We start from the raw sequence: 24,280 nt of genomic DNA on the forward strand, positions 1-24,280 counted from the left end.
TGCTTTCAGAGTTCTCTCAACTACTGTGCTTCAGGCAAAGTACTGGACACTTCCCGCAACTACACTTAATACCTACAAGAGTAGGGAAGAGGGAAACACGAGAAATCTGACCTGGAAGAGCAAAACGTGTAAGCTCGACAAAACCGGACTGTTCCATGCCCAGCAGCACCACGCTCTGCGTGCCTGCCTCTCCACGTGTCTGTACACCTGCAGCTGCGTCCACACTCACGGGAAGCCCGTGAGCAGAAGCTACATCTCTGCCGAACTTCTAGGTACAAAGGGGTGGGCGGTGTCCTCAGCACCACCTGAGCTCACACACACGTACTTCCTGGACGCTGCCGGAGATGGGGAGATGGGAGAGTGCACACTCTGCTCCCATCTCCAGAGGGCAAGGCCTGGGCCCTCCTTTGTGTGCCTTCCACACTTACGAGTATTTTCAAGTAGAATTTAATGAATTGCAAATAAAAAGACATACAATGTGTATTCAACTTCCTGATTAAGTTCCAAGAAGACAAAAATTTGAAGCAAAATGACCTCTAATGGCCTATGTATTTTAGCAATGTTTTAAAATCACATGATGTACAAGTAAATTTGACAAACTAGTTAAAACTGTTTATGAAGTCACATGTTCAAAACCTAAAACCTGCCAGAATGGTAACACAGCCTCCATCAGCACCCCTCTAAAGGGCCAACGAAAAATATGAAAAGAAAGAGAGAGAACTTGAAGGAACAGTGAAAAGTAAAACAGACCATCACCGTGAACACTTACCGCGCTCCCCACCTTGCCTCGGGGCCTTTGCATATTCCGTTCCCTCTCTGCACCCTCGTCCAGAAGTCCCTCTCACCAGGGCACCTGGAGAGAAGCCTGTCTGCACCCTACAGCGAGGCCAAATCTCCTCAGTGTATTAATTCCTACTCACCTATGCCCAGTGTTTTAGATCCTGTTAGTCAATAACTGAACAATGACATTCATCGAGCAGTAAATGCAGACGGTCATTGTAACCAGAGACAGAACTGGGATGTCCACACGAACCTCACCTGACAATCAGGAAGCGGGCTGCGCAGGGAGTCGAGACCTGTTCCAAGAGGCACGTGGAGCCACCACATGAGCACACTCCGGACCAGGCTGTGGGGCCGTCCCATTGCACAGACCCTACGGAGAAGTGCTGAGCTCTGGGTACCACTTCAGGAAAAAAACTCAGGACACAAAAGCCAGTGACTCGGCAAAGCTTTTAAACCCACACCTGGTCCCATCAGCACATCTTAGATGCAGGCAGCCCGTGTGCACACCGTGCACAGATTCAGCAGCACTCTGCAGCCACGGGCTTCGCGCCCCCGCACTGAGCATGCACATCTGTGAACCTAGGAAGCGTGAACCACCACCACGGCCCATTCACACTATCTTCATGTGGGAGGGCACCGCTCCCCAACAAATGACCGTAACCTTGTCTAGAAAGCGCTGGGCTGCTGTTTAACTCGAATCCACTGGTCATGGCCCACGCATCTCAGACCCCTCCACCTCACCTACCATGCCAACTGCTGGCAACAGACACCACCGCTACTGTCTTCCTGCTGAGCCAGACAGAGCACCTCACCCCAGCCATCCAGGGAACTCCTCAACAAGGAGGCCCCGTCAAGGGAATGCCAATGACACAAAGACGAGGACCCTCCGAGCGGCGTGGTAGCCAGGCTGCTCAGCTTGCAGGACTCTACATGACCTCCACAAGGGTTACCCTGACGCCATCACCCACTGTCTTACATCACAATGGAGGAGGGGCAATCACAAGGCCATGCAAAGACACATTTACCTCAAATGGCAGCTAACTCCAGAAGATGCTAGCAAAGGAGGGTGCGGGACTTTCACTACTAGAAACCTAAATAAACCTAACAAAAAAAGTATCCTAGGCTGTTTACCTGCACTGTCCAATATGGTGGCCAGCAGCCACATGTGGCTATTTAAATGTAAACATAAATTACAATCTTAAAAATCCCTCAGTCACACTAGCCACATGTGTCTCTGTGTAGGTATTATATCTGATAGTTGTTTTAATGGGTTATTAAGGGAAGAGGGGATTGTTTTGTTTTGGTAACCCACTCTTTTTCTCTACTTTGGAGACCTCTATGTATTTGGCTATTTCTAGAACATCACAGACACAATCAGCACAAACTCACCTGTCCTTCCAACATTTCTCTGGGCAGAGCTGTCCTCTCTTGCTCGGAGCTGTTAGTTCTTCGTATGGAAAGGCTGTGAGATTTGCGTTTCTGTTTTGCTTGGCGAGCAGCAGAGCAAGTCCCGCTTTCTGTGGGCATTACTTCTAGAAGGTGATGTCCTGCTCCCTCCTGCAATAAGCTAAACAACAGGAAAACAAGAACTTGATTTCGGATATGGCAAACTAAAATGAAGGAAAAAATGGTCAACAATTCGTATTTTAAATTCCAGTCGCCGGGATCCCTGGGTGGCGCAGCGGTTTGGCGCCTGCCTTTGGCCCAGGGCGTGATCCTGGAGACCCGGGATCGAATCCCACATCAGGCTCCCGGTGCATGGAGCCTGCTTCTCCCTCCGCCTGTGTCTCTGCCTCTCTCTCTCTCTCTGTGACTATCATAAATAAATAAATAAATAAATAAATAAATAATTAAAAAAAAAATTTTAAATTCCAATCGCCTTTACTGTGGCTGTATTTACTATGTCATTTAGAAAGTGACAAATTAATGTTTGGTAAGACAGAGGGACTGGGTGGCTCAGTGGTTGAGCACCTGCCTCCGGCCCAGGGCGTGATCCTGGGATTCCCAGGATTGAGTCCTGCACTGGGCTCCCAGCAGGCAGCCTGCTTCTCCCTCTGCCTGTGTCTCCACCTCTGTATAAATAAATAAATATTTTTAAAAATACATCTTTGTTAACAAAGAGACCAAAGCCTTTGTCAAAGAAGTCATTTTTTATTAAATTTTGTTAACAAGTTTTGAAAAAATCAACTAGCATAGAAGGGCTTAAAATACAGTTTTCCGTTAACTAACCTTCCCAGCCTTGGCCTCCTCCCCAGAGAGAACAGAGTCTAATCACATGTCCTAGCCTCACAGCAATGCTGTCCAAGAGAAATGCAATACAAGCCACACACACAACGGCAAATTTTCTAGTAGCCACATTAAAAAAAAAAGTAAAAACAAGTGAAATCACTTTTAATGATTTATTTAGTCCACTGTGCCTCAAATACTCTAGGCAATGTGAAAAACACAAACCACCAAAATATTCTCCAAAGCAGCTCTAATCTCTTCTAGTCCCATCATCGATGCAGGAGGATCCTGTTCTCCAGTCTTATTTGCTATGTTCACTATGCTGAATTTCAGCGGCCCGGACAGGCAGAGTACCTTGCCACGGTCTTCACGTGTGGCACGCACACTCCCCCGGGGGCTGCTCATACCCCACATCTTTCTGTGCACTTATCTGCAGTCTAAATACCCTTCACGGTAAAATGTCTCCCTCCATCTTTTGCCCATTTTCTAATAGGACATTGGGTTTTTACTATCTAGATTTGAGAGTTCTCCATTTTTCCCTCATGAATTACACGTCAGGTGTGCGGGTTGCCAAGTTTCCCCTGGTATGTAATTTGTTTTTTATCCTAAAGGTGTTTTTCCCAAAGCAAAACTTTTAAATTCTGATGAAATCCCACTGATCAATTATCTTTCTCCTATGGATCATACTTCTAGAGTCATGTCTAAGAACTTTTTATCAATCCTAGCTCCTAAAAAATTGTTTTCTTCTTTAAATTTTAGTACACGAGGGATCCCTGGGTGGCGCAGCGGTTTGGCGCCTGCCTTTGGCCCAGGGCGCGATCCTGGAGACCCGGGATCGAATCCCACGTCGGGCTCCCGGTGCATGGAGCCTGTTTCTCCCTCTGCCTGTGTGTCTGCCTCTCTCTCCCTCTGTGTGTGACTATCATAAATAAATAAAAATTTAAAAAAAAAATTTTAGTACACGATATTTAAATTTACAAGCTCCTCTGGGTTCATATTTGCATCAAGCTGTGAAGTTTAGATCGAAGAGTATCTTTGTTTTGGGTTTTCTTATTTCATTCTTTGCTGATAATATCCAATTATTCTAGCACATGTTGAAAACTATCCACCCTACAATGTGTTGAGAAACTTTGGCATCTTGATCAAAAATCAATTGGCTAAAAAAAAAAAAAAAAAAAAAAAAAAAAAAATCAATTGGCTATAGTTACGTGGGATTCTCAGTTCTCTATTCTGTTCACCTGATCTATGTATCTATTTCTCTACAAACAACACAGTACTTTTCAAGCTTTATTTAGTCTCTACACTCAATTTGGGGCTCGAACTCACCACCCCAAGATCCAGAGCCAGAGGCTCTTCCTACTGAGCCAGCCAGGCACCCCTGCCATTCATAGTCCTGATGACTGTGCTATCTTGAAATCATTTAGTGATTCCTATCACTTAAATCTTTTTCAAAATTGTGTTAGCTCTTCTAATTCCTTTGCCTTTCCATATAAATTTGGAATAATCTTTCCCAAATCTACAAAAATCTTCATGGAATTTTAACAGGAATTGTTTAGTCTATTCATCAATTTGGAGAGAAGTGCATCTTTATCATGTTGAGCCTTCCGATCTATGAATACAGTATATGACTCATTTATTGAGATCATCTTTTCTTCCCTCAGTTTTGTAGATTTCCACAAAGGAGTCCTACATATGTCTTTTCAAATTTACACTCAAGTCTGAATTTTTATTTTCTGAATAATTTTAAATAAAACTGTATTTTTAATTCCATTTCAGGTTAATTGGTAGTATCCTACTTTGTTGAACTCCTTAGTTCTAGGAGATTTCTTATAGATACTTTGGCATTTTTTTAAGTAGACTATTATGTCATCCGAAAAAAAGGACAGTTTTTCTTCCTTTCTAATCCTTATTGATCTGGCTAGAAATTCCAGTTCTATGTTGTAAATAGTGACAACACTCTTGTTTTGACCTCAAGGAAAAAAAAAAACTGTTTTTGACCATTAAGTATGATACTAGCTATATGTTAACTGTAGATTCGGTCTACTGAGATGAGAAGGCTCCCCTCCGGAGTCTCACAATTACATGCTGAATTTTGTCATGTTTTTTTGTGTGTGCATCACTTAATGGTAAGGCTTTTCTTTAGCCTCTTAACAGATCAATCACACCGATGATTTTCAAATGCTAATCCAAATTTGCACACACAGAATAAATGCCACTCGTTCCTAGTATATAAGTCAATCTCGGGATCCCTGGGTGGCGCAGCGGTTTGGCGCCTGCCTTTGGCCCAGGGCGCGATCCTGGAGACCCGGGATCGAATCCCACTTCGGGCTCCCAGTGCATGGAGCCTGCTTCTCCCTCTGCCTGTGTCTCTGCCTCTCTCTCTCTCTCTGTGACTATCATAAATAAATAAAAATTAAAAAAAAAAAAATAAGTCAATCTCCGTTTTTTTTTCTTCTGCCTTCTTCCTATGGGTTATTTAAACATTTTTTTAGAATTTCATTTTGATTTATGGTATAGTTTCTGAGTTTACCTCTTCTGTATGACTTTCTTTAGTGATTGCTCTAGGTATATTTTCACAACTATCACAGGCTACTGACGATCAACATTTTACCAGTTCATGGTAACATACAGAAACCTTTCCTTCCCATCCCCTTACACTCCCCCACTTGCAACAGTCAAGTGAAACACCACCTCCACCGAGAACATCAAGAGCTATGCTTCAACCTTCAAATATGAAAGGAGCGTCTCCTGAATTTACCAGCGTTTGCTCTTTCCATTGTTTGTTCTTCCTTCCTGGTGTCCCCACATTGCTTTACGTCATTTCCGTTCTGTTCAGAGAACTTCCTCTACTTATTATCTTAGAGTAGGTCTGCTGGTGACAGATCACATGAAAGATGTTTTCACTTGATCCAGAATTCTGAGTTGACAGTTCTTTTCCTTCAACACTTGAAAAATATGTCACTTCCTTACAGCGCCTATGGCCACTGATGAGAAATCTACTCCAATTGTTTTCCCACTACTGATAAACTTACATCTCTCTCACTGCTTTTTGTCTTTAAATCTCAGAAGCTTGAATTCGATGAGTCTTAGAAAGGATTTGAGTTTATCTTATCTGGATTTCAACAAGCTTGATTCAATAGGTTTATGACTTGCTAAATTTAGGAAATATTCAGCCAGTATTTCTTCAAATACGTTTTCAGCCCCACTGTCTTTCTCCTCTTTCTGGGATCACAACAAGAATGAAAGTTCTTTTGTCAAAGTTCCACCAGTCCCTGAGGGTCTGTTCACTTTCTTCCAGTTATTTTCTCTCTGTCATTCAAACTGGGCAGTTTCTATCTCTTTAATCTTTCCTGTCTTCTCCTTTCTGCTGGTCAGCCATTACTGGGTTTTTTCCTTCAATTACATTTTTCAGTTCTAAATGTTCATTTGTTGCTTTATATCCTGTGCTTTCTTCCTCAGATTTTGTTTTTCCATGGGTTCCAAGCATCACTAACTACACACTGACACATCTTCATGACGGCTGTCTTAAAATTCCTGTCCAATCATACTAACATCTGCGACATCTCTGTGTTACTGTCAGTTGTCGTTTCTCATTCAGGTTGAGATTTTCCCAGTTCTTCGTATGACACGTAATTCTCAATTGCAGCCTCAACATTTTGGATTTCATATTATCAGACTTGGAATCTGATTTAAATCTTCTAATATAGCAGGCCACAGAAATTTCTTATGTCAGCCAGGTGTCTGCAAAGGTGGAGATGGAAGGCAGGGTTCTCCACTCGGCCTCCGCTGACCCTGGGTGGAGCTACTCCTCGAAGTGCTGGGTTCCCTGAGAGTCCGACCTCTCCCTTGCCTTCTACGCACACCACCCTGTCTGCAAGAGAGGCCCTTGTTACAGTACTCCACGTGGCCTTGTTAACACTGAGCAGTGGTGACATTCCTGAATCTCTACTAGTTTTCCCCTAAACCACCCCAGCAGGAAGAGCATGTTCCTATCACCCAACACAGGCGAAAACGCCACTGGCTGCTCACCCAGCCTTCTCTGATACCACTGTCAAAGGTAAAAGTCTAGATTCTCCATCGAGCCGTAGACAAGAGTGAGGGTAGGCGCTGTAGTGTTTTCCAAAAGTGTTGTCTCTGGGGCTGTCACTTTCCTGGTCTTTTGCCCAGAGTAGGCTTTCCTGGAGGCTTTTGGTCTGAGCCCTTCAGTGTTGCTGGGTTGCTACTTCTTCAGGCCCAAGTCTGAGACATACGAGGCGAAAAGAAAACCCAGGGAATGGGCATCCCGGGTGGCTCAGCAGTTTAGCGCCACCTTTGGCCCAGGGTGTGACCCTGGAGTCCCGGGATGGAGTCCCATGTCGGGCTCCCTGCACGGAGCCTGCTTCTCCCTCTGCCTGTGTCTTGCCTCTGTGTGTGTGTGTGTATGTATGTGTGTTTCTCATGAATAAATAAAATTTAAAAATCTTTTTAAAAAAAGAAAAAAAAAACCCAGGAACTCAGCTCTGTGTCATCTCTGAGGTCCCAATACACCAAGTCACTATCCTTCCTCCTCTTCACCTTTCAGTCTTGTACATTTTTATATATAACGTCCAGTGTTTTCAGATATACTTAGTGCAATAGGGAAGTACCTCTACTCTGTATTTTCGTAAGTACAAAACCAGAGACCTTTAGTGTCTCAAGTTTTATGTGCAAAACTTGTGTTAAAATTGCAACAAGGAAGCAAATCTTCTTTTACATCACATTAAAAACTTTCAAACTGGTCAAACAATTCTGTGTTTTTAGGTTTAAAATTCTGAAATCTGTTAATTTATTAAAATCATCACCTATTTTCTATAGTATTATGTAAAGAAAATTCAAGTCTCAGATTTTTTTTAAAAAAAAAAGGAAATAGGGGATCCCTGGGTGGCGCAGCGGTTTGGCGCCTGCCTTTGGCCCAGGGCGCAATCCTGGAGACCCGGGATCGAATCCCACGTCAGGCTCCCGGTGCCTGGAGCCTGCTTCTCCCTCTGCCTATGTCTCTGCCTTGTCTCTGCCACTCTCTCTCTGTATGACTATCATAAATAAATAATTAAAAAAAAAAAATTAAAAAAAAAAGGAAATAGAAGCAAGATAACTATTGCTTTTATCTCTAAAATTCTCTTGGTTTTCTTTCTAAACTTCTATTTCTCACTTTTTTGGGTATTCTATTTGTCAAAGCAAGACACAAGGCCAACCCAGACTCAAGTGGAGGGCAAACAGACTTAACCTCCTGAAAGAAAAAGAATGAGAAAGAATTTGTAGCCACCTTTCATCCATCACACCTTATTCCACTTACAAATTCTGGCTATACAATAAATAATACTTTGCTTCCTTAAAAACTAACAAGGAGTGGAACTACTGCCACCTCAAATACTTAGTGAAATAAAATGGAGATAAATAATCCAGTTAAGTAAGTTAAATACCGGTCGAAATAAAATCCAAACAAGAGCACAAGAGTTAAGATCATGACTTTCAGGGGTGCCTGGGTGCATGAGCAGGTTAAGCGTCTTCCTTTGGTTCAAGTCATGATCCCAGGTTCCTGGGACCAAGCCCCACATCCCACATTTGGCTCCTTGCTCAGCAGGGAGCCTGCTTCTCCTTCTCCCTCTGCCATTCCCCCTGCTTATGCTGTCTGGCTCTTTATCTCTGTCAAATAAATAAATAAAATCTTAAAAAAAAAAAAAAAAAAAAAAGAACATGACTTTTAAAGCCATGCATGCAACCCGCCCAACTCTTCAAAGCATCGGCCCAACTTCATCGTGAAGCCTCAGCTTAAATGTTACCTCCTCAAAACAGCTTCCTTCCACCACTGCTAGTCACAGCACCGCACAATCCTAATCACCTCCACATCTAGATCTTCCTCCCACAGCACCACCAATGTCCCACGTGGGATATTATTTGGGCTCACTACTATACTTGTAGGGTTGACCATGTGGGCTGACATAAACGCATCCCAAAATATTTGATGAATATGTCAGTGAATGAATAAACACATCTATTAGCAACTAGCTATACAACCTTGGTCAAGGTACTCAACCACCTCCCTAAGGCTTAATTTTAGCATCTTTGAAGTGGAGATTATCAACAGCCACTTATTTTAGGTCACACATCAAATACTCTTCGGTTCATAACAGCACTGCCTACTGGGAATACAGCCATGAACTAAACAGGCCTGGTCCCTACTTTCAGGTCTTTAGGGTTGTGAGACAGGCCTTAAACATTATCTCAAGATTTATTACAGAAATTAGAAGTCATTGGTATCCCTGGGTGGCTCAGTGGTTGAGCGGCTGCCTTCAGCTCAGGGCGTGATCCCGGGGTCCTGGGATGGAGTCTCACATCAGGCTCCCCGCAGGGAGCCTGCTTCTCCCTCTGTCTGTGTCTCACCCTCTGTGTGTGTGTGTCTCATGAATAAATAAACAAAATCTTTAAAAAAAAAAAAAAAAGAAAGAAAGAAATCAGAAGTTGCGGTGACTGCTCTGGAAGATGTACAAGTATCACAAGACAAGATACAAGCTAAAGAGCAAGGCTTCTCTGAGAAACTGACCTTTAAATTGAGACTGAAGAATTAGGAAGTGTTAGCCATGGAAACGTAGAGGGGGAATGGGGTTTCCAAGAACAGGAATAGCATGTGCAAATACCTTGAGTTGGGAATGAGACTAGTTTATGAGAGATTCTAAAAAAGAGATCATGTGGCTAAAACATAGCAAACAATAGAGAGAATGGTAACAAGATAAGTGGGAGAGAGAGGCTTAGAGTCGGTCTTTTTCTTTTTACTTTTCTTTTTTTTAACATTTCTTTTTTTTTTAAGATTTTATTTATTTATTTATTCATGATAGTCACAGAGAGAGAGAGAGAGAGAGAGAGAGAGAGAGAGAGGCAGAGACATAGGCAGAGGGAGAAGCAGGCTCCATGCAGGGAGCCCGACATGGGATTCGATCCCGGGTCCCCAGGATCGCACCCTGGGCCAAAGGCAGGCGCTAAACCGCTGCGCCACCCAGGGATCCTTAGAGTCGGTCTTTTATGTTTAGATGTTATTCTAGAACAAAAAGCCAGCCACTTCAAGGTGTTAAGTAAAAAAATGACAACCGAATTTGCATGAAAATCACTCTTGCTGTGTAGGAAACACGGAAAACTCAGATGACTAGGAGTGGGGAAGAAGCTGGTCAGGAAATTAGTAAATGTCTAGGCAATTAATGATGGCCCTTAAGATGAGAGGGTACAGGAACAGATGTGGGGTGGGGAGGGCGGTGGGGCAGAAGAGAGATTTCAAGCACAGCCCTCATTTCTGAAGTAAGAAGGTGAGAGAGATCAGATTATTGAGATATTGAGGCAGCAAATGGAGAAGAAATCAAGAACTAAATATTGAAGGTATGAAGTTTGCAATGCCTCTGACGACCTAAGACACAGAAGAGGGAAGGAAGTACACAGATCTAGAGATGCAAAGACCACTGGGCTAAATGTATAAATCTGGGAGAGGTCTACACTGAAAGTAGAGATGGGCATTTTGACTCCATCATGCCTCCAGATTCGATGCCTTATCAAACATTACTCTTCCAATAACATGATAAAAAAGCTTATAATGAACGTTACTAAATGAACATTTAATAAAGCCAGCACTCCTTCAAATGACATATGGAAAATTTATTTTTGACTGAAAATTAAAGAACCAATTTTCTGATGAAATTTAGGTCTGAAAAATATGAGCTCTAGAAATTAGAGATGTCTGAAATTAAAAAAAGCAGAATCTGTAATTGGCTAAATTTCATATGCACAAAGATTACATTGATACTATATTTGACAAATTGGGGGCACCCAGGTGACTGAGTCAGTTAAGCCTCTGCCTTCAGCAGGTCACACTATCCAGGCTCCTGGGATCAAGCCCCACGTAGGGCTCCCTGCTCAGCCTGCTTCTCCCTCTCCCTCCGCCTGCCACTCCCCATGCTTGTGCTTGCATGCACGCACATGCTCTCCCCTCTTGCTCTCTCATAAATAAAAAATCTTTTAAAAATTTTTGAAAATTTTGGAAAAAAGCCAAATTGTTAAGCAATTCATATGATCCCACTTAAGAGTATTTCAGTGATTTTTTTCTTTATTTTTATTTTTTAGTGGAAACACTTAGAACTATTTAACCATGTCACATACGAATACTGGCCAAGAAATCAAACTGACTTAATGGAATCTTACACCCAGAGATTATATTCTTCAATAAAAAAAAATAGGGATAGACATAATTCTTTTTTAGTGATTACACATTTTAATTAGCCACTTCATTAAGCATCTCAGTTGTGTCAAAATCATTAACACAACAATTTACCATAGTTACCTTGCAGTTTATAAAGCGCATTTCGTAAAGGAAGAAAAATAACAAAACCTACCAACCAAGCCAACCAGGCATCCCTCAAAGTTGCAGGTTTTGAATCCATGATTTTCTCTCTGAAGTATCATACCACTGGCTTTCCAGACACTGGAAAATCTGGGAGAGGTTACATATTTCTTACTTATCTTCAGTAAGAAATCAGCAGTCTTCTAATCACTAATGTTAAAAATCTTCACCCTCTGAAAGTGCTTGGCTGGCTCAGTGGGAGGAGTGACTCCTGACCTTGGGGCCCTGTGTTGAGTCCTCACTGGGGTGTAGAGATCACTTAAATAGAACTTCAAAAAACAAATCTTCACCCTCTGCCTTTCACTGAGGCTCTAACCTCCATCCCCCCACAAACCCCATAAGCTGTTGTTCTGGGCTTTTCTTGTTTTTAGCACTTCACCAAACTGTCCATACACTAGTAATCTTTTTGCACTGATCAACTTCCAAGCAAATATGTACACTTCATGCAATTATAAACTATAAATCTGGAATAGCTTTTGGTTCCCCAAAACCTGGCTCAAAAGGAGATTTTTCATCCTGAGTCGATTTTTTTATCCCTTAGTACCCTCAGAAGCTCCGTGAGGTGCCATCTCAAATATGGGCTCATAATCCCTGGGCCCTGCGCTTCACAGTGGAAGACGACCTGGCTATTTCCACTCATTTCCTCAGCCACCTTCACCATTCTTCCAAAACTACACTGATAGGTTCCTCTAGTTTTTCTAACCTCTTCTCAATTTTTTTTTTTTTTTTTGTTAATCTTTCCATCGCTATTTTCTTCCTGAACCTTTTTCAAAATTTCACTCCTGTCCTCTTGGTTCATATCCTCTGCCTCCTCCAGCAGTGCACCCTGGCGCCAACATCACTTCCTTCCTTCCACACCAGTCCCTCTGGGGAGAACAAGCCCTTGTTCGCCGGGGAACAAAAGTGTCTACGTTCTTCACGGGCCATGGGTCACTGTTAATATAAACCCAACACCAAGGCTTGAAAGGGTTTTCAGGTAGAGATTACAGAGACAGGCAAGAAAACTGCAGGTGTGTGTGAAAGGAATAGCGAACTGCTACAGCGCGAACTGCTACCGCACGGACTGCGAGCTGGATGAGGAGGGACGCGCGGTGAGTCCTACTGCAGCAACGCGGTTACCCAGAAACAGGTGGGCAGAAACAGGAACCACTACAAAGGTGCTCAGTCGGTAAGAACGGCAGCTACTGCTCCAACATCCCTGTGAGGCACAGTTCCCGAGCAGTTAGGGCGCAAACACTTTGGTAAACTGGCTATAGTACTATAAAGGGAGGGGCGGGAAGAAGAAAAACTAACTGTAAAGGCGGGGGAGGGGGAAGCCTTCACTTTAAAAATAACCTTGTGTAATCCACGTCAAAAGCTGTGCCAGGGGCAGCCCAGGGGGGCTCAGCGGTTCGGTGCCTGCCTTCATCCCAGGGCGTGATCCTGGAGTCCCGGGATCGAGTCCCGCATCGGGCTCCCTGCCTGGAGCCTGCTTCTCCCTCTGCCCGTGTCTCTGCCTCTCTCTCTGTGTCTATCATCAATAAATAATCTTGGGGGAGAAAAAAAAAAAGCTATGCCATTTCACCTAAATATAACCAGGAACGAAAGCCTGAAATTCCAAAACAAATCACATTTCATCAAAACGTTGGTAGTAACCCCCTATCCTAGGACAGGTCACATTAAGGAAGTTGATGGAAAGGAAAAAAAAAAAAAAAATCCTACTGGTATCCAAAAACCTCCTGACCGGGGGCGCACGAACAGCTCCCTCCGGGACTCCGCGCTCCCTAAGCGCCACCCGGCAGCTCCCGGCAGCTCCCCTCGCCCCGCGGGCGCGACTCCCACGTCCTCGCGGAGCGGCTCCCAAGCACTCCCTGAGAGCAAGGGAGGGCGGCTGGGACGCACGCAGGGAGCGAGGCAGCAACGGGCAGCGCGCGGGGCAGCCCAGGGGGAGTCCCCGGGACGCGGCGGCCGCATCTCCAGGAGCAGCTGGAGCCCAGAGCCCCCGGGGCGAGCCGGGCTGCACCCTGCCCCGAGCTCGGCGGCGCCCACCGCGCAGGCCGCGGCCCGACAGCAGCACCGCGCGCCCGGCGCAGCGTCACCCCAGGTCACGCCGGGCACCGGGCGACCCCGGGCGGCGACCCCGGGCGGCGGGCCCGCACGTGCTCCGCGGGCAGAAGCGTCGCAACCCTGGGCGCGCGGAGCTGCAAGGGACGCGGGCACGCCCCCCACCGCGCGCAGGCCGCGGCCGCCCGCCCCCCGCCCCCCGCCTCACCTGGCCCGCCGCCGCCGCCGCCCAACAACCGCGCCGAGCGCCGCCGTCCGTCCGTTCGCGACCACGCGGCGCCCGCGACGGACCGACAGACGCTGGACCCCGAGTCTCTGCCCTGACGCGGCCCCGCGACCCGGCAGCCCGACGCCCCGCACTTCCGGCGCCGCCGGAAGCTCCGACCTCGCCTTGCGCGCAGGCCGCCGGAAGTCCCGGCCCGCCCCGCCCCCCGCGCGCGCCGGAAGTGCCGCCCCGCCCTCCCCGCGCGCGCCGGAAGTGCCGCGTCCGCCCGCGCCCGCGGGGGCCGGCGGCGCGGGGAGCACCGGGCGGCGGGGGCGCGGCGGCGATCCTCCGCATTCCCCCCGGCCGCCGCCCTCGGCCCGCGACCCGGCGCCCCCCCGCGGGCGCGGGCGCGGGCGGGCCGTGTGGGCGTCGGCGCCCGGTACTCACCGCGGCGGGGTCCCGCGGGGGTCGCGGGGGTCGCGGCCATCGGGCCGGGGGCGGCTGCGGGCGGCTGCGGGCTGCGGGCCGCGGGCCGGGATGTGGCGGCGGCGCCGGGGCGTGGCGGCGGCGCCGGGGCGGGGGCAGCTATGAACGTTGCGGCTCCTCCGCAGAGATGACTCACTCGCGCTCCTCTCCGGGGCCGGGGTTCGCCATTGGCTCGCGGGCGACAACAGCATCAGCTGCTCCCCCGGGGCGCCCACCCCCGCGGCCGAGCGCCGAGCGGCCCGACCCAGGCGCGGGGTCAGGGGCCTGGCCTCCCTGCGGGGCCGCAGGCGGGGGCGGGGGCTGCGGCTGCACGGGACAGTGAAGACGAGTGCTCAGCAAACACTTGTTTGTTTGCTGAGCCCCCAGAAACTGGGGCACGGACCCGGCGAGCTCCCTCGCTGTCCGCCAAGGCCTTGACGGCTCCTCGCGGAACTTGCTGATGGGACAGGTGGTGGGTACGGAGCGGCGAGGTGTGCTGACGCCTGCAGCATCTGCGTAGTTTAGGGGTTTTCCAAGTGACCTGATATCGCAGAATAACGCATGAGAGGGGCCCCCGGGGGTCAGACGTGGAGCCAAAAAACTACCTTTGGTGTCCTGCTGTGTCATCAAAAAACAATGACCACTATCGTCGGAAAAGGCTGAGCTGCTTGCCGCTTCTCCAGGGTATCTCCGTGAAGCGAGAGTTTCTCCGTGGGCCTGAGCCACGGCGGGGGCCCGGGAGGCCTGCAAGGGTCAACCTCTCCGCTGCCTCTTCGGATGGTGCTTGTTTGGAGAACAGGTTCATCGAAATGTCGATTTGTATTTATCACCGTCTTTAAATGAACGAACAAATACTAATATAAGTCCTAGAACTTCTGGCATAGTTTAGGGATCGATACAGAAGAGGAAGCCCAGGTTCCCGAAGGCTGCGGTGACGGCCAAGACCAGAGGTGCCCCGAGGCCGGACACGGGGCCCCGCAGCTGCTCCTGCCTCGGGCCACAGTCCACGTCCCACGGGCGGGAGAGGAAGGAACGCGCGCTCGTACACGGTTGATACGTATTGAAACAAAATAACTTCACAGGCGATCGGAATTAAGAATAGAGCACACTTTATTCAGTCTTTATTCAATTTCTTGGAATAAATGGGCGTTACCAGATGGGAACTTTAGTTATTTTGATATTTTTAAGATCTAAGCAGATAAACGAATTTTTTTAAAATGACCAGCTAACAGATTTTGTTATTTCGTGTTTTAATATCGAGCGGCTGTGACGTGTAGGGCGTATGGGGTGGACGGGGGTGTGACGTGCGGTCGGGCGCGCGGGGCCCCCGGGGCCCAGGGAGGGAGGGACGGCCCGGCGTGTAGGGGCCCGCGTCTGGGTGCGAGGCGGGGGCCGGGCGGCGGGACCACGGGGAGCGGGGGAGCCGCGCAGGCGCACCTAGGCCGCCTCGGGCAGCCGCGCTCCGGGCGACCCCGTCCGTGGCCCCGCCCCCGGCGCCGGCCACCTGGGCAGAACGCCCGCACACGTACGTCAGAGCGCAGCGCCCACGGCCCAGCCCATAGCCCCGCCCCCGACGTCGGGACACGTCAGAGCGGAGCGGCCCCGCCCACGACTCCGCACCTAGCCTGGCCCGGTCTGCGGCGCCGGCCCTTGGGAGAGCGCCCGCGCACCGACCTCGGGACGCGAGAGCGCAGCGTCCCCGACCCCGTAACGAGCGCTTGCCCGCCGGGGACGCTCTGTGCGCACGGCCTGAGGGCGTGGCCGGGGCCGCTCGGCCCGCCCCCCCGCTTCGGGGCGCCCCCCTTTAAAATGGGCGCGTGGAGACCCGATCGCCAGACGCCGGAGCGCCGAGGGCGGAACCGCGGGCCCCGGGCTCCGGACGCGGCCCCCGCCCCGCCCTCTCGCGATCGTGACGTCAGGCGCAGCCGGCGCGCGATTGGCTGCAGAGCATGTGGCGCGCGGTGGCGCGGGCGCTGGCGATTGGGCCGGCGGCGCGGAGGGGCGGGCCCCGGGGCCGGGGGCGGGGCCCGGGGGAGGAGCACGCGGCGGAACGCGGCCCGCGGGGCGCTGGGAGCCCGGGGTAGGCGGGGCCGGGCTGGCGGGCGGCGGGGGCGCTGCGGGAGCGACCCGGGCTCACGGGCTCCTGTCGTGTGTCGTGTGTCGGCGCCAGGGTCGCGGGCCGGGGCGGGCAGACCGCCAGCATGCGGGAGGTGGACCTGGACGAGCTGGACGCGCATCAGGTGCAGCTGCTGGCCGAGATGTGCATCCTCATCGATGAGCACGACCGTCAGATCGGGGCGGAGACCAAGCGCAACTGCCACCTGAACGAGAACATAGACCGAGGTGGGGGGCGGGGGGGCAAGTGCCGGGAGGGGGGGCAGGTGCGCGGGGAGGGGGGCAGGTGCAGGGAGGGCAGGTGCGCGGGCGGGGGTGTGTGCGGCGGCAGGGCACGTGTGCGGGGTCGGCAGGTGCGGGGGCGGGGGTTTGCGGGGGCGGGGGTGTGTGCGGCGGGGGCACGTGCGGGGGCGGGAGGGCAGGTGTGCGGGGGGGGAAGGGGGCAAATGCAGGTAGGGCAGGTGCGCGCGCGGGAGGGACAGGTGCCGGGAGGGCAGGTGTGCGGGGGGCGGGGGGGGCGGGGCGGGGCAGGTGCGGGGATGGCAGATGCAGGGAGGGCAGGTGCGCGGGCCCGGCGGCGGGGAGGCAGGTGCGCTGTCTGCAGGGGGTCCAGGGCTCTGGGCTGCGGGCTGAGTGGGCTGCGTAACTGCTGTTTTACGTGAAGTAACCGCCCGTGTTGGCCCGCAGGGTTACTGCATCGAGCCTTCAGCGTGTTTTTATTCAACACAGAAAATAAGCTCCTGCTGCAGCAGAGGTCGGATGCTAAGATCACCTTTCCAGGTCAGTGTGCTTCTGACCTCAGCGTTTTGTGCGGAGTGGGATCCAGGCCAGGTGGCTCTGCCAGGGGCACCCTTGGTGGCAAAGGCCGGTGCAGCGGGTGCCGACATTTCGTGTTCTGCATAAAGAAGCGTGTGCATGAGTGCAACCTGCTAAAACAGCAATGAAAACTGCTGCCTGGGACGCCTGGGGGCTCAGCAGGAGCGCCTGCCTTCGGCCCAGGCCGTGACCCCGGCGTCCCGGGATCGAGTCCCGCGTCGGGCTCCCTGCGAGGAACCTGCTTCTCCCTCTGCCTGTGTCTCTGCCCCTCTCTCTCTCTCTCTCTCTGTGTCTCTCATGAATGAATAAATAATTTTTAAAACACACACACAAAAACAAAGCTGCTACCTACCTGTATATGTACATGTATTTCTTTTTTTTCTATTTTATTTTATTTGTATATTCATGAGAGAAGCAGAGACACAGGCAGAGGGAGAAGCAGGGAGCCCAACGTGGGACTCGGTCCCAGACCCGGGATCACACCCCGGGCAGAAGGCAGCCGCTTCACCGCTGAGCCCCCCAGGCGTCCCCACCTGTGTTTCTAACATCCGTTTTTATGAGTGTTGTAGGTTTAGCTGTGTACACTTCGCTCTCTTTGGTTAAGCAGGTGTTCATAAACAACTTACCTAGTCGTGTCTCCTAGAACAGTTACTGATAGCTCATCATAATTGACTTAGAAATCCTTATTTTCCTTTTACTTTTAAGTTTTCTTGATTTTTTAGACCTCTTTCGAAGAACAGTTAATCTACACGCTTTAACCTCTTCCAGGTTGTTTTACCAACACATGTTGCAGTCATCCATTAAGTAATCCACAAGAGCTTGAGGAAAGCGACGCGATCGGAGTAAGACGAGCAGCACAGAGGCGTTTAGAGGCTGAATTAGGAATTCCCATGGAAGAGGTAACCAAGTTTACTGCACAGCTGTACAAGCTGAAATCTTGTTTACAGATTCAAATGTACATTAAACCATTTTAAATAAAACTTTAAATTTAAGGTGAGTCTCTGCCTTGTAACCTTGTGAGTTCCTGGCCCGAGAAAGTCCCCCCATTAAAGATGATTTAAGTTTTGATTTCCTCATATTATGTGAGAATCCTTTTTTTTTTTTTTTTTTTTTTTTGAGAGTGAGAGAGAGAGATTAAGCACAAGCAAGGGGAGCTGCAGAGGGAGAGGGAGAAGCAGCCTCCCACTGAGCAGGGAGCCTGACACGGGGCTCCATCCCAGGACCCTGAGATCATAACCTGAGCCCAAGGCAGATGCTTCGCCTACTGAGCCACCCAGCTGTCCCAACTTAAGAGAATTTAGCTAAATGCTGAAATGGATTGATCTAATAACCAGTATATGAAATTAACTATTTTTATGAATTTTTTTGAAATTTATTTATTCACGAGAGAGACAGGCAGATATACAGGCAGAGGGAGAAGCAGGCTCCCTGCGGGGAGACCGACGTGGGACTCGATCCCGGGACCCCGGGGTCACGCCCTGGGCCAAAGGTAGATGCTCAACCACTGAGTGCCCCCCCAGGCGTCCTAACTATTTTTATAATTAATCAGATCAAAGATAATACAGAAATCGTTACAAATATGTACTATAAATCTGATTGGATAAATTGGAATCTTTTTTCTTTTTTTCTGGCATTGTCCCTTTTTAAATAAAACCTGGGTAAATAAAGTATATTTCCTCTAGTTAAAATGGCAAATAGTTTTTTTCCCCTGGAAAAGTACCATTAAGATGTGAAGAAGAATGTCACACATCTAGTGTGAGGAACTGCTTTTTTATATGTGTATATATATATATATATATATATATATATATATATATAAACTTAAATTTTCGATAAATTTAAATTTAAACAAATTTTTGGTCATATGGGGAAAAAACGAGGCACGTTAAACTTTGTAATACTATCTTCATGTGTCATCACTCAGAGATTAATGTTTTAAGAATTCTAATTCTGCAGCTATGGTTGTGTTCAGGATGTTACGGAGTGAGGTGGGCTGGTTGACATTACCCGTGTTGTTGATGTTTTTGCTGAGGTTTTCTTTTCATCCCAGGTTCCTCCAGAAGAAATTAATTATGTAACACGAATTCACTACAAGGCTCAGTCGGACGGCATCTGGGGGGAACACGAAATTGATTACATTCTGTTCGTGCGGAAGAACGTGACCTTGAATCCAGATCCCAATGAGATTAAGAGCTACTGTTATGTGACAAAGGAAGAGCTAAAAGAACTTCTGGAAAAGGCAGCCCGTGGTGAAATTAAGATAACTCCGTGGTTTCAGATTATCGCTGATGCTTTTCTCTTTAAATGGTGGGATAACTTAAATCACTTGAATCAGTTCGTCGACCATGAGAAAATACATAGAATGTGAATGTGGAGATGAATGATTAGTAAAATACAGAAAAATTTCTCCACTTAGTAAACTTAATACGAATTTTTTTTTTTTGAATTTTTGGTTCTCCTTAAGAACTCATCATCTAAAATATTGGTATTTTACAAACGAGCATTTGGAAAGTACAACCAACTTCTTCACTTTGTATCACACGGCCCATAAGTGTGGGTTGCTGTTTGTAAAAAACATATGTGGGAGATTATGGTAAAAAAAAGTGGGGGGAGGTTCACTTCATTTAACCTGTCTAATCACATAGTCCAAACAAATAAGTGAAGCTCTTGATTTTTGAGATGTCATGATAAACATCGTCCGCACACTTTGCTCTTTACCAAATGCTTTATAAATAATTACGTTTTTATCAGTCTAGAAAAATGTGCAGTGGGAACTGTTTGCTTAGCTACTCCAGAACAGTCCAAGCTAACTTTCCATCATACGAGCCGATTAAACTAGTAAAGCAGGTTCAAGAGAAATTAAACAGTGTGTGTTCTGATTTCTGTCATTCTAAGTTGATTCTGTGGTTTACTCATTCGGGAAGTATTTTGATGCTGAAAGTCACACATTGCTGTGGGTGACGATGCTGCTCAGGTCCCTTCTATTAGAGCCTCTGCCCCTTCGTGACGTGTGTTTTCGGAGCACACCGGGCAGGCGGGCAGTCTGTAAAGTGGGAATTGGGTTAATTGAGGGAGTCCAGCACCGGATTTCTTAAGCTGGACACTTGGCGTGTGGGTGGTAGTCCTTTGTGGGGGAGAGTTCACCCCGTGTGTTGTAGGACGTGTAGCAACTCCCGGTTGCTGCCCGCCCACAGCCATTCACCCCCGTCGCCCGTGACTCACAGTGACACCAGGTGCCAAGTGCCTCCTGGGGCACAGGCACCCCCAGCTGAAAACCAGTGTTCTCCAAAGTCAGGCTGTATTGTAGGGGGGGAAATCTGCAGGAAGATTAATGTCCATATGAGATTCGGGGTGTGGGGTATGTATTTATTCGTATTTAAATTGTACCTTGAGGAATGCATTTTTTTTAAAACTCTTGCCATAGATTTCTCGGACCTGAAATCTTACGACAGCTGTATTATCCTCGAATGTTGTATAATAAACACTGGGAAGATGAAAAATTATTTAACAGAGCTAAATGTTTGTGAATTCAGTAGAAAAGCCCATTTGTTAAGCCTGATGAGTTGCTTAAAACTTCAGGCAAGACGATGTGGCAAGTACTAATTTTACTGAGAAGCAAAACCAATAAAAGGAATTACCACATTTTAATATTGTTGTCTGGTTTGTCAAAACTTTAATCCCGTAAAGCTTTAATCCCACAATTTAGTCTTTTGATGAAGTTATGGGGCCAGAGCAGGAGCTCCGTGGACGTGCCGGAGGATGGACGGTCCTTGACCTGATGAACCCTCGGAGCTCTCCCATCTGTTTCATGAAGGAACTTTTTTTATAATAGATTTTTTTTTTTAAAGATTGTATTTATTTATTCATGAGAGACAGAGAGGCAGAGACACAGGCACGGGGAGAAGCAGGGTCCCTGCAGGAAGCCTGACGCAGGACTCAATCCTGGGACCCGGGGTCACGCCCTGGGCAGAAGGCAGCGCCCACCTGCCCCCAGGTGTCCCCTCACTGACTTCTTGTAGTTTTATTTGAGACCCAAGATCCTAGGCTGGGGAGGGGGGCAGCGGGCGGAACAGTGTCCCTGCTGAGCAGGGAGCCCGACCCGACGACCCCGGGATCCCGAGGCCACCTCCCACGCCTCGGCCCCACTTGCCTCGCTTGGTCTCGGAGCATCGATTCTATCCTGAAGACTTCACACGGTCTGCACCCCAACGTGGGGCTCAAGCCCGCGACCCCGGGGCGCAGGGCGCTGCGGCAGGACCCGGACCCCCACACCTGCACCCGCTCCTGCACCTCCTCCGCCGCCGGCCGGCCGGCCGCTGCAGCCCCACACTTCCCCCCTTCACGGCCGCACCCACCAATGTAGACCCTTCGCCTTGGCCTGGATGTGAGCCCTGATGGGTCACCTCTCCGGGTTCTTTGCCTCCGCCCCAGCCCTGGCGGCCTCCGTCCGTGGTCCTAGCCTGGCTCCCGCGTGGAGGCGGCAACCTGGGCCTATGCAGCCCCTGCCTACCCCAAGGCTGCTTCTCCCGGGAATCGCTGCTTCCCACGTCCGTCAGTGACCGGCCCTCGCTCCTGCAGGGCGGCCGGGCTTGGGCGCGTGGGCTGCCCACGGGGGCGTCAGGGGTCGTGGCCCGGGGGGACGGGCGCCCACGCAGGCAGCGGCCGCCCACTTCTCCGTGCCGTGAGGTCGGCCGGCAGCAGGGCGAGGACAGCGCACCGGGTCCCTGGCACCCGGACACACACCTGCCCGGTGACCCCGCTGCAGTGGCTGCCGGGAGCCCGGGCTCATGCACGGCCAGCAGGAGCAGCTCGGCGCCCACGCGGGCAGGTGAACACACCAGACCTTCCCCTAAGTGCAGCCCAGGCGTGGGGGCTCCAGCCGGGGTCTCGGAGGCGCGGGATCGAGTCCCCATCAGGCCCCCGCTCAGCGACGAGCCTGCTCCTCCCTCTGCCTCTGTGCTTGCTCCTTGTCTTTAAATAAAATAAAAATAAAAATAAAAATAAAAATAAAATACAGCACCCGGGGCACCTGGGCGGCTGAGTCGGCGGAGCGTCCGGCTCTTGGTTTCAGCTCCGGTCTTGGTCTCGGGGTCATGAGTTCGAGCCCAGCGTGAATCCTACTTATAAAGTAAATAAACAAAACCCAGTATCGGGGAAGGAGGGCGCCTCCCTCACCCCAGAGTCTTCCACTGAACCAAGAATTCAGCTGACCTGAAGCAGACGGAGGGAGGAAAACTCCAGCCCCTCCCCCGTGGGCACAGGGGGCCGCGGAGTGACCGGGGCAGGGCGACCCCCGTGACACAGACGGGGCCGGGGGCCGAGGGCCCGCAGGTGCGCAAACAGGTGGCCGCAGCTTCCGTTACTGACGGAGTTTTCGTCACACTGGGCTGGGGGAAGGCGAGGACACAGCAACAAGCCCTCTTTTATTATTTTTTTAAAGGTTCCACTCATTTATTCATGAGACCCCCAGAGAGAGGCAGGCCCAGGCCGAGGCAGGAGCAGGCTCTGTGCGGGGGGCCTGACGCAGGACTCGATCCCGGGACCCCAGGATCACGCCCTGGGCTGAAGGCGGCGCTAAACCGCTGCGCCACCCGGGGATCCCCTGAAATTTTCTTTAGACAAGCCCCAAGGTGGGACAGCTGGCGGGCTCAGTCAGCACAGCGTGAGGCTCGATCTCAGGGTCGTGAGTCCAAGCCCCATGTTGGCTGTGGGGTCTACGGAAAACACACAAGCGGGGCACCCAGGTGGCGCAGCGGTTGAGCACCTGCGTGCGGTCCAGGGCGTGACCCCACGGTCCTGGGATTGAGTCCCATGTTGGGCTCCCCGCAGGGATGGAGCCTGCTTCTCCCTCTGCCTGGGTCTCTCATGAATAAATAAATATTTTTTAAAAAAGAAAAAAAAAGGGAGAGAAGTAAAGTGAAACGAAAGCTAACAGACCTGCGGGAGGGGAAGCGCTCACGATGAGGCGGGCTGCCACCCACGTGGGGCCCGCTTCCCGGGCAGGACAGGACTGTCCCCCTCGGGGCTCGGGCTTCCTCCAGCACTGCGGCGCCCCCCCCCACCCCCCCACCCCCCCGGGCTGCTCGCCCCCGCTGTGGCTGCAGGCCCAGAGTTGCTCCCCCTGGAGGCCCCTGAAAGTCGGCGCCCAGGGGGAGCTGCCGTCCTGGGGCCGCGGCCCCTGCCCTCCTGGAGTCCGGGCGCCCTGGCGCCCTTGGTCCCCCCACAAGGCTGCAGGGTCGCCCCCCGATGCCCCCCCGGATCCCCCCCGCAGCAGCAGGAGTGCCCTCTGCTTGCCGCAGCTCTGAGGCACGGCCTGAGACCAGGGAGCGTGCAATCCTCCGGTTTCGCTTCTTCCCCGACTCTTTCAGCTACTCCCTGAACATCCCTGTGACCCTTAGGACGGACGGATTTCTACAGAAAGCATCACTGGGACCTTGACAAGGGTCGCGCTGGATCCGTAGGCCGCGGCGGGCGGCGGGCACCGGGCACCGGGCACAGACTCGGCGCTGGGCATCCTCACCTCTCTCGGCAACGGGTCACGCCTTCCAGTGGACGCTCCTTTCACGTCCACGGCTAATTCCCAAGGGTTGTATTCCTTTTCATCCTATTACAGATGGATTATTTTAAGGTAGTTCTGGGCTGTTCACCATTAACGCATAGAAACGTAAGTCTTTTTTTATTTTACATCCTGGAAACTTTGCTGAGTTCATATTTTTTGGCATGAAACACTTGGGGCTCCCTACAAATAAAATCATGCTGTCTGGGCAGACAGGATTTACTTGTTTCCTTCCAAATTTGTATGGCTTTTCCTTCTCTTTCTCATGAACTGCCCTGGCGAGGACTGGGGGCTGCTAAGCGGAGTGGCCAGGGCGGTGTGCGGGCCGCATCCCCGACCTGAGGAGGCCTTCAGGTTTGCGCCCCCAGGGAGGCGGCGCCCGCGGGTTTTCCACAGCTGGCGTTTACTGTGCGGCACTAACTTCCGTCTCAGTTGAGTCCTTTCATCATGAAAGGGCACTGAATCCCACCAAGTGCTCGTTCCGCATCCCAGCGAGTCCCACAGGGTTCTCGTCCTTTGCTGTCAACGTGGTGTGGCACCTGCGCGCTGGCCACCCCCGACGCCCGGCCCCGCCGATCTCGCCACGCAATACTTCCAACGCGCACGCTGTGGCTGCTGGCTTTTCGTTGAGGACCCGAGGGTCGATATTCCAGAGGGATCCTGGCCCCCGGTT

At 50.5% G+C, this 24,280-nt stretch overlaps 2 protein-coding genes across 18 annotated transcripts in view; one reads left to right on the top strand and one right to left on the bottom strand.

The window, feature by feature from the left end:
• WDR37 (WD repeat domain 37) overlaps positions 1–14,742 on the bottom strand; it is a 143,314-nt gene extending 128,572 nt beyond the window's left edge. For 5 of the 14 annotated variants that reach the window (XM_072749655.1, XM_072749652.1, XM_072749651.1 and 2 more), the window contains exons 1-2: positions 14,103–14,742; positions 2,173–2,350 (exon numbers count right to left, since the gene is read on the bottom strand). In XM_072749655.1, coding sequence (XP_072605756.1) covers positions 2,173–2,350; positions 14,103–14,332 — 408 coding nt within the window. In that variant the 5' untranslated portion in view covers positions 14,333–14,742. Of the gene's footprint in view, positions 1–2,172; positions 2,351–11,399; positions 11,560–12,742; positions 13,453–13,658; positions 13,870–14,102 lie in introns of those variants that run through there. The other 9 variants (XM_072749660.1, XM_072749659.1, XM_072749656.1 and 6 more) reach the window with 7 other exon arrangements.
• On the top strand, positions 12,373–20,699 carry IDI1 (isopentenyl-diphosphate delta isomerase 1). Of its 4 annotated transcripts, none has more exons than XM_072749667.1 (5): positions 12,373–12,536; positions 16,291–16,463; positions 16,923–17,015; positions 17,820–17,950; positions 19,102–20,699. In XM_072749667.1, the coding sequence occupies exons 2-5, from the start codon at positions 16,322–16,324 to the stop codon at positions 19,417–19,419; spliced, it is 684 nt and encodes a 227-aa protein (XP_072605768.1). In that variant the 5' UTR covers positions 12,373–12,536; positions 16,291–16,321; the 3' UTR covers positions 19,420–20,699. The 4 variants fall into 4 exon arrangements, with proteins under 4 accessions (XP_072605768.1, XP_072605767.1, XP_072605766.1 ...); XM_072749666.1 differs by having other exon boundaries at positions 12,374–12,575; XM_072749665.1 differs by having other exon boundaries at positions 12,378–12,498.
• The last annotated feature ends 3,581 nt before the right edge of the window (positions 20,700–24,280 follow it).

Source organism: Vulpes vulpes, chromosome 2 (assembly GCF_048418805.1).
Source record: "Vulpes vulpes isolate BD-2025 chromosome 2, VulVul3, whole genome shotgun sequence".
NCBI classification, from domain to species: domain Eukaryota; kingdom Metazoa; phylum Chordata; class Mammalia; order Carnivora; family Canidae; genus Vulpes; species Vulpes vulpes.

What these genes read in the sequence shown, in the direction of transcription:
- IDI1 (XM_072749663.1), top strand. Translation starts at nt 16,070, where the DNA reads ATGTGGCGCGCGGTGGCGCGGGCGCTGGCGATTGGGCCGGCGGCGCGG. An exon ending in CGGGGCGCTGGGAGCCCGGG is followed by an intron (nt 16,201 to 16,290) that starts GTAGGCGGGGCC and finishes TGTCGGCGCCAG; the next exon opens with GGTCGCGGGCCGGGGCGGGC. An exon ending in TGCTAAGATCACCTTTCCAG is followed by an intron (nt 17,016 to 17,819) that starts GTCAGTGTGCTT and finishes AACCTCTTCCAG; the next exon opens with GTTGTTTTACCAACACATGT.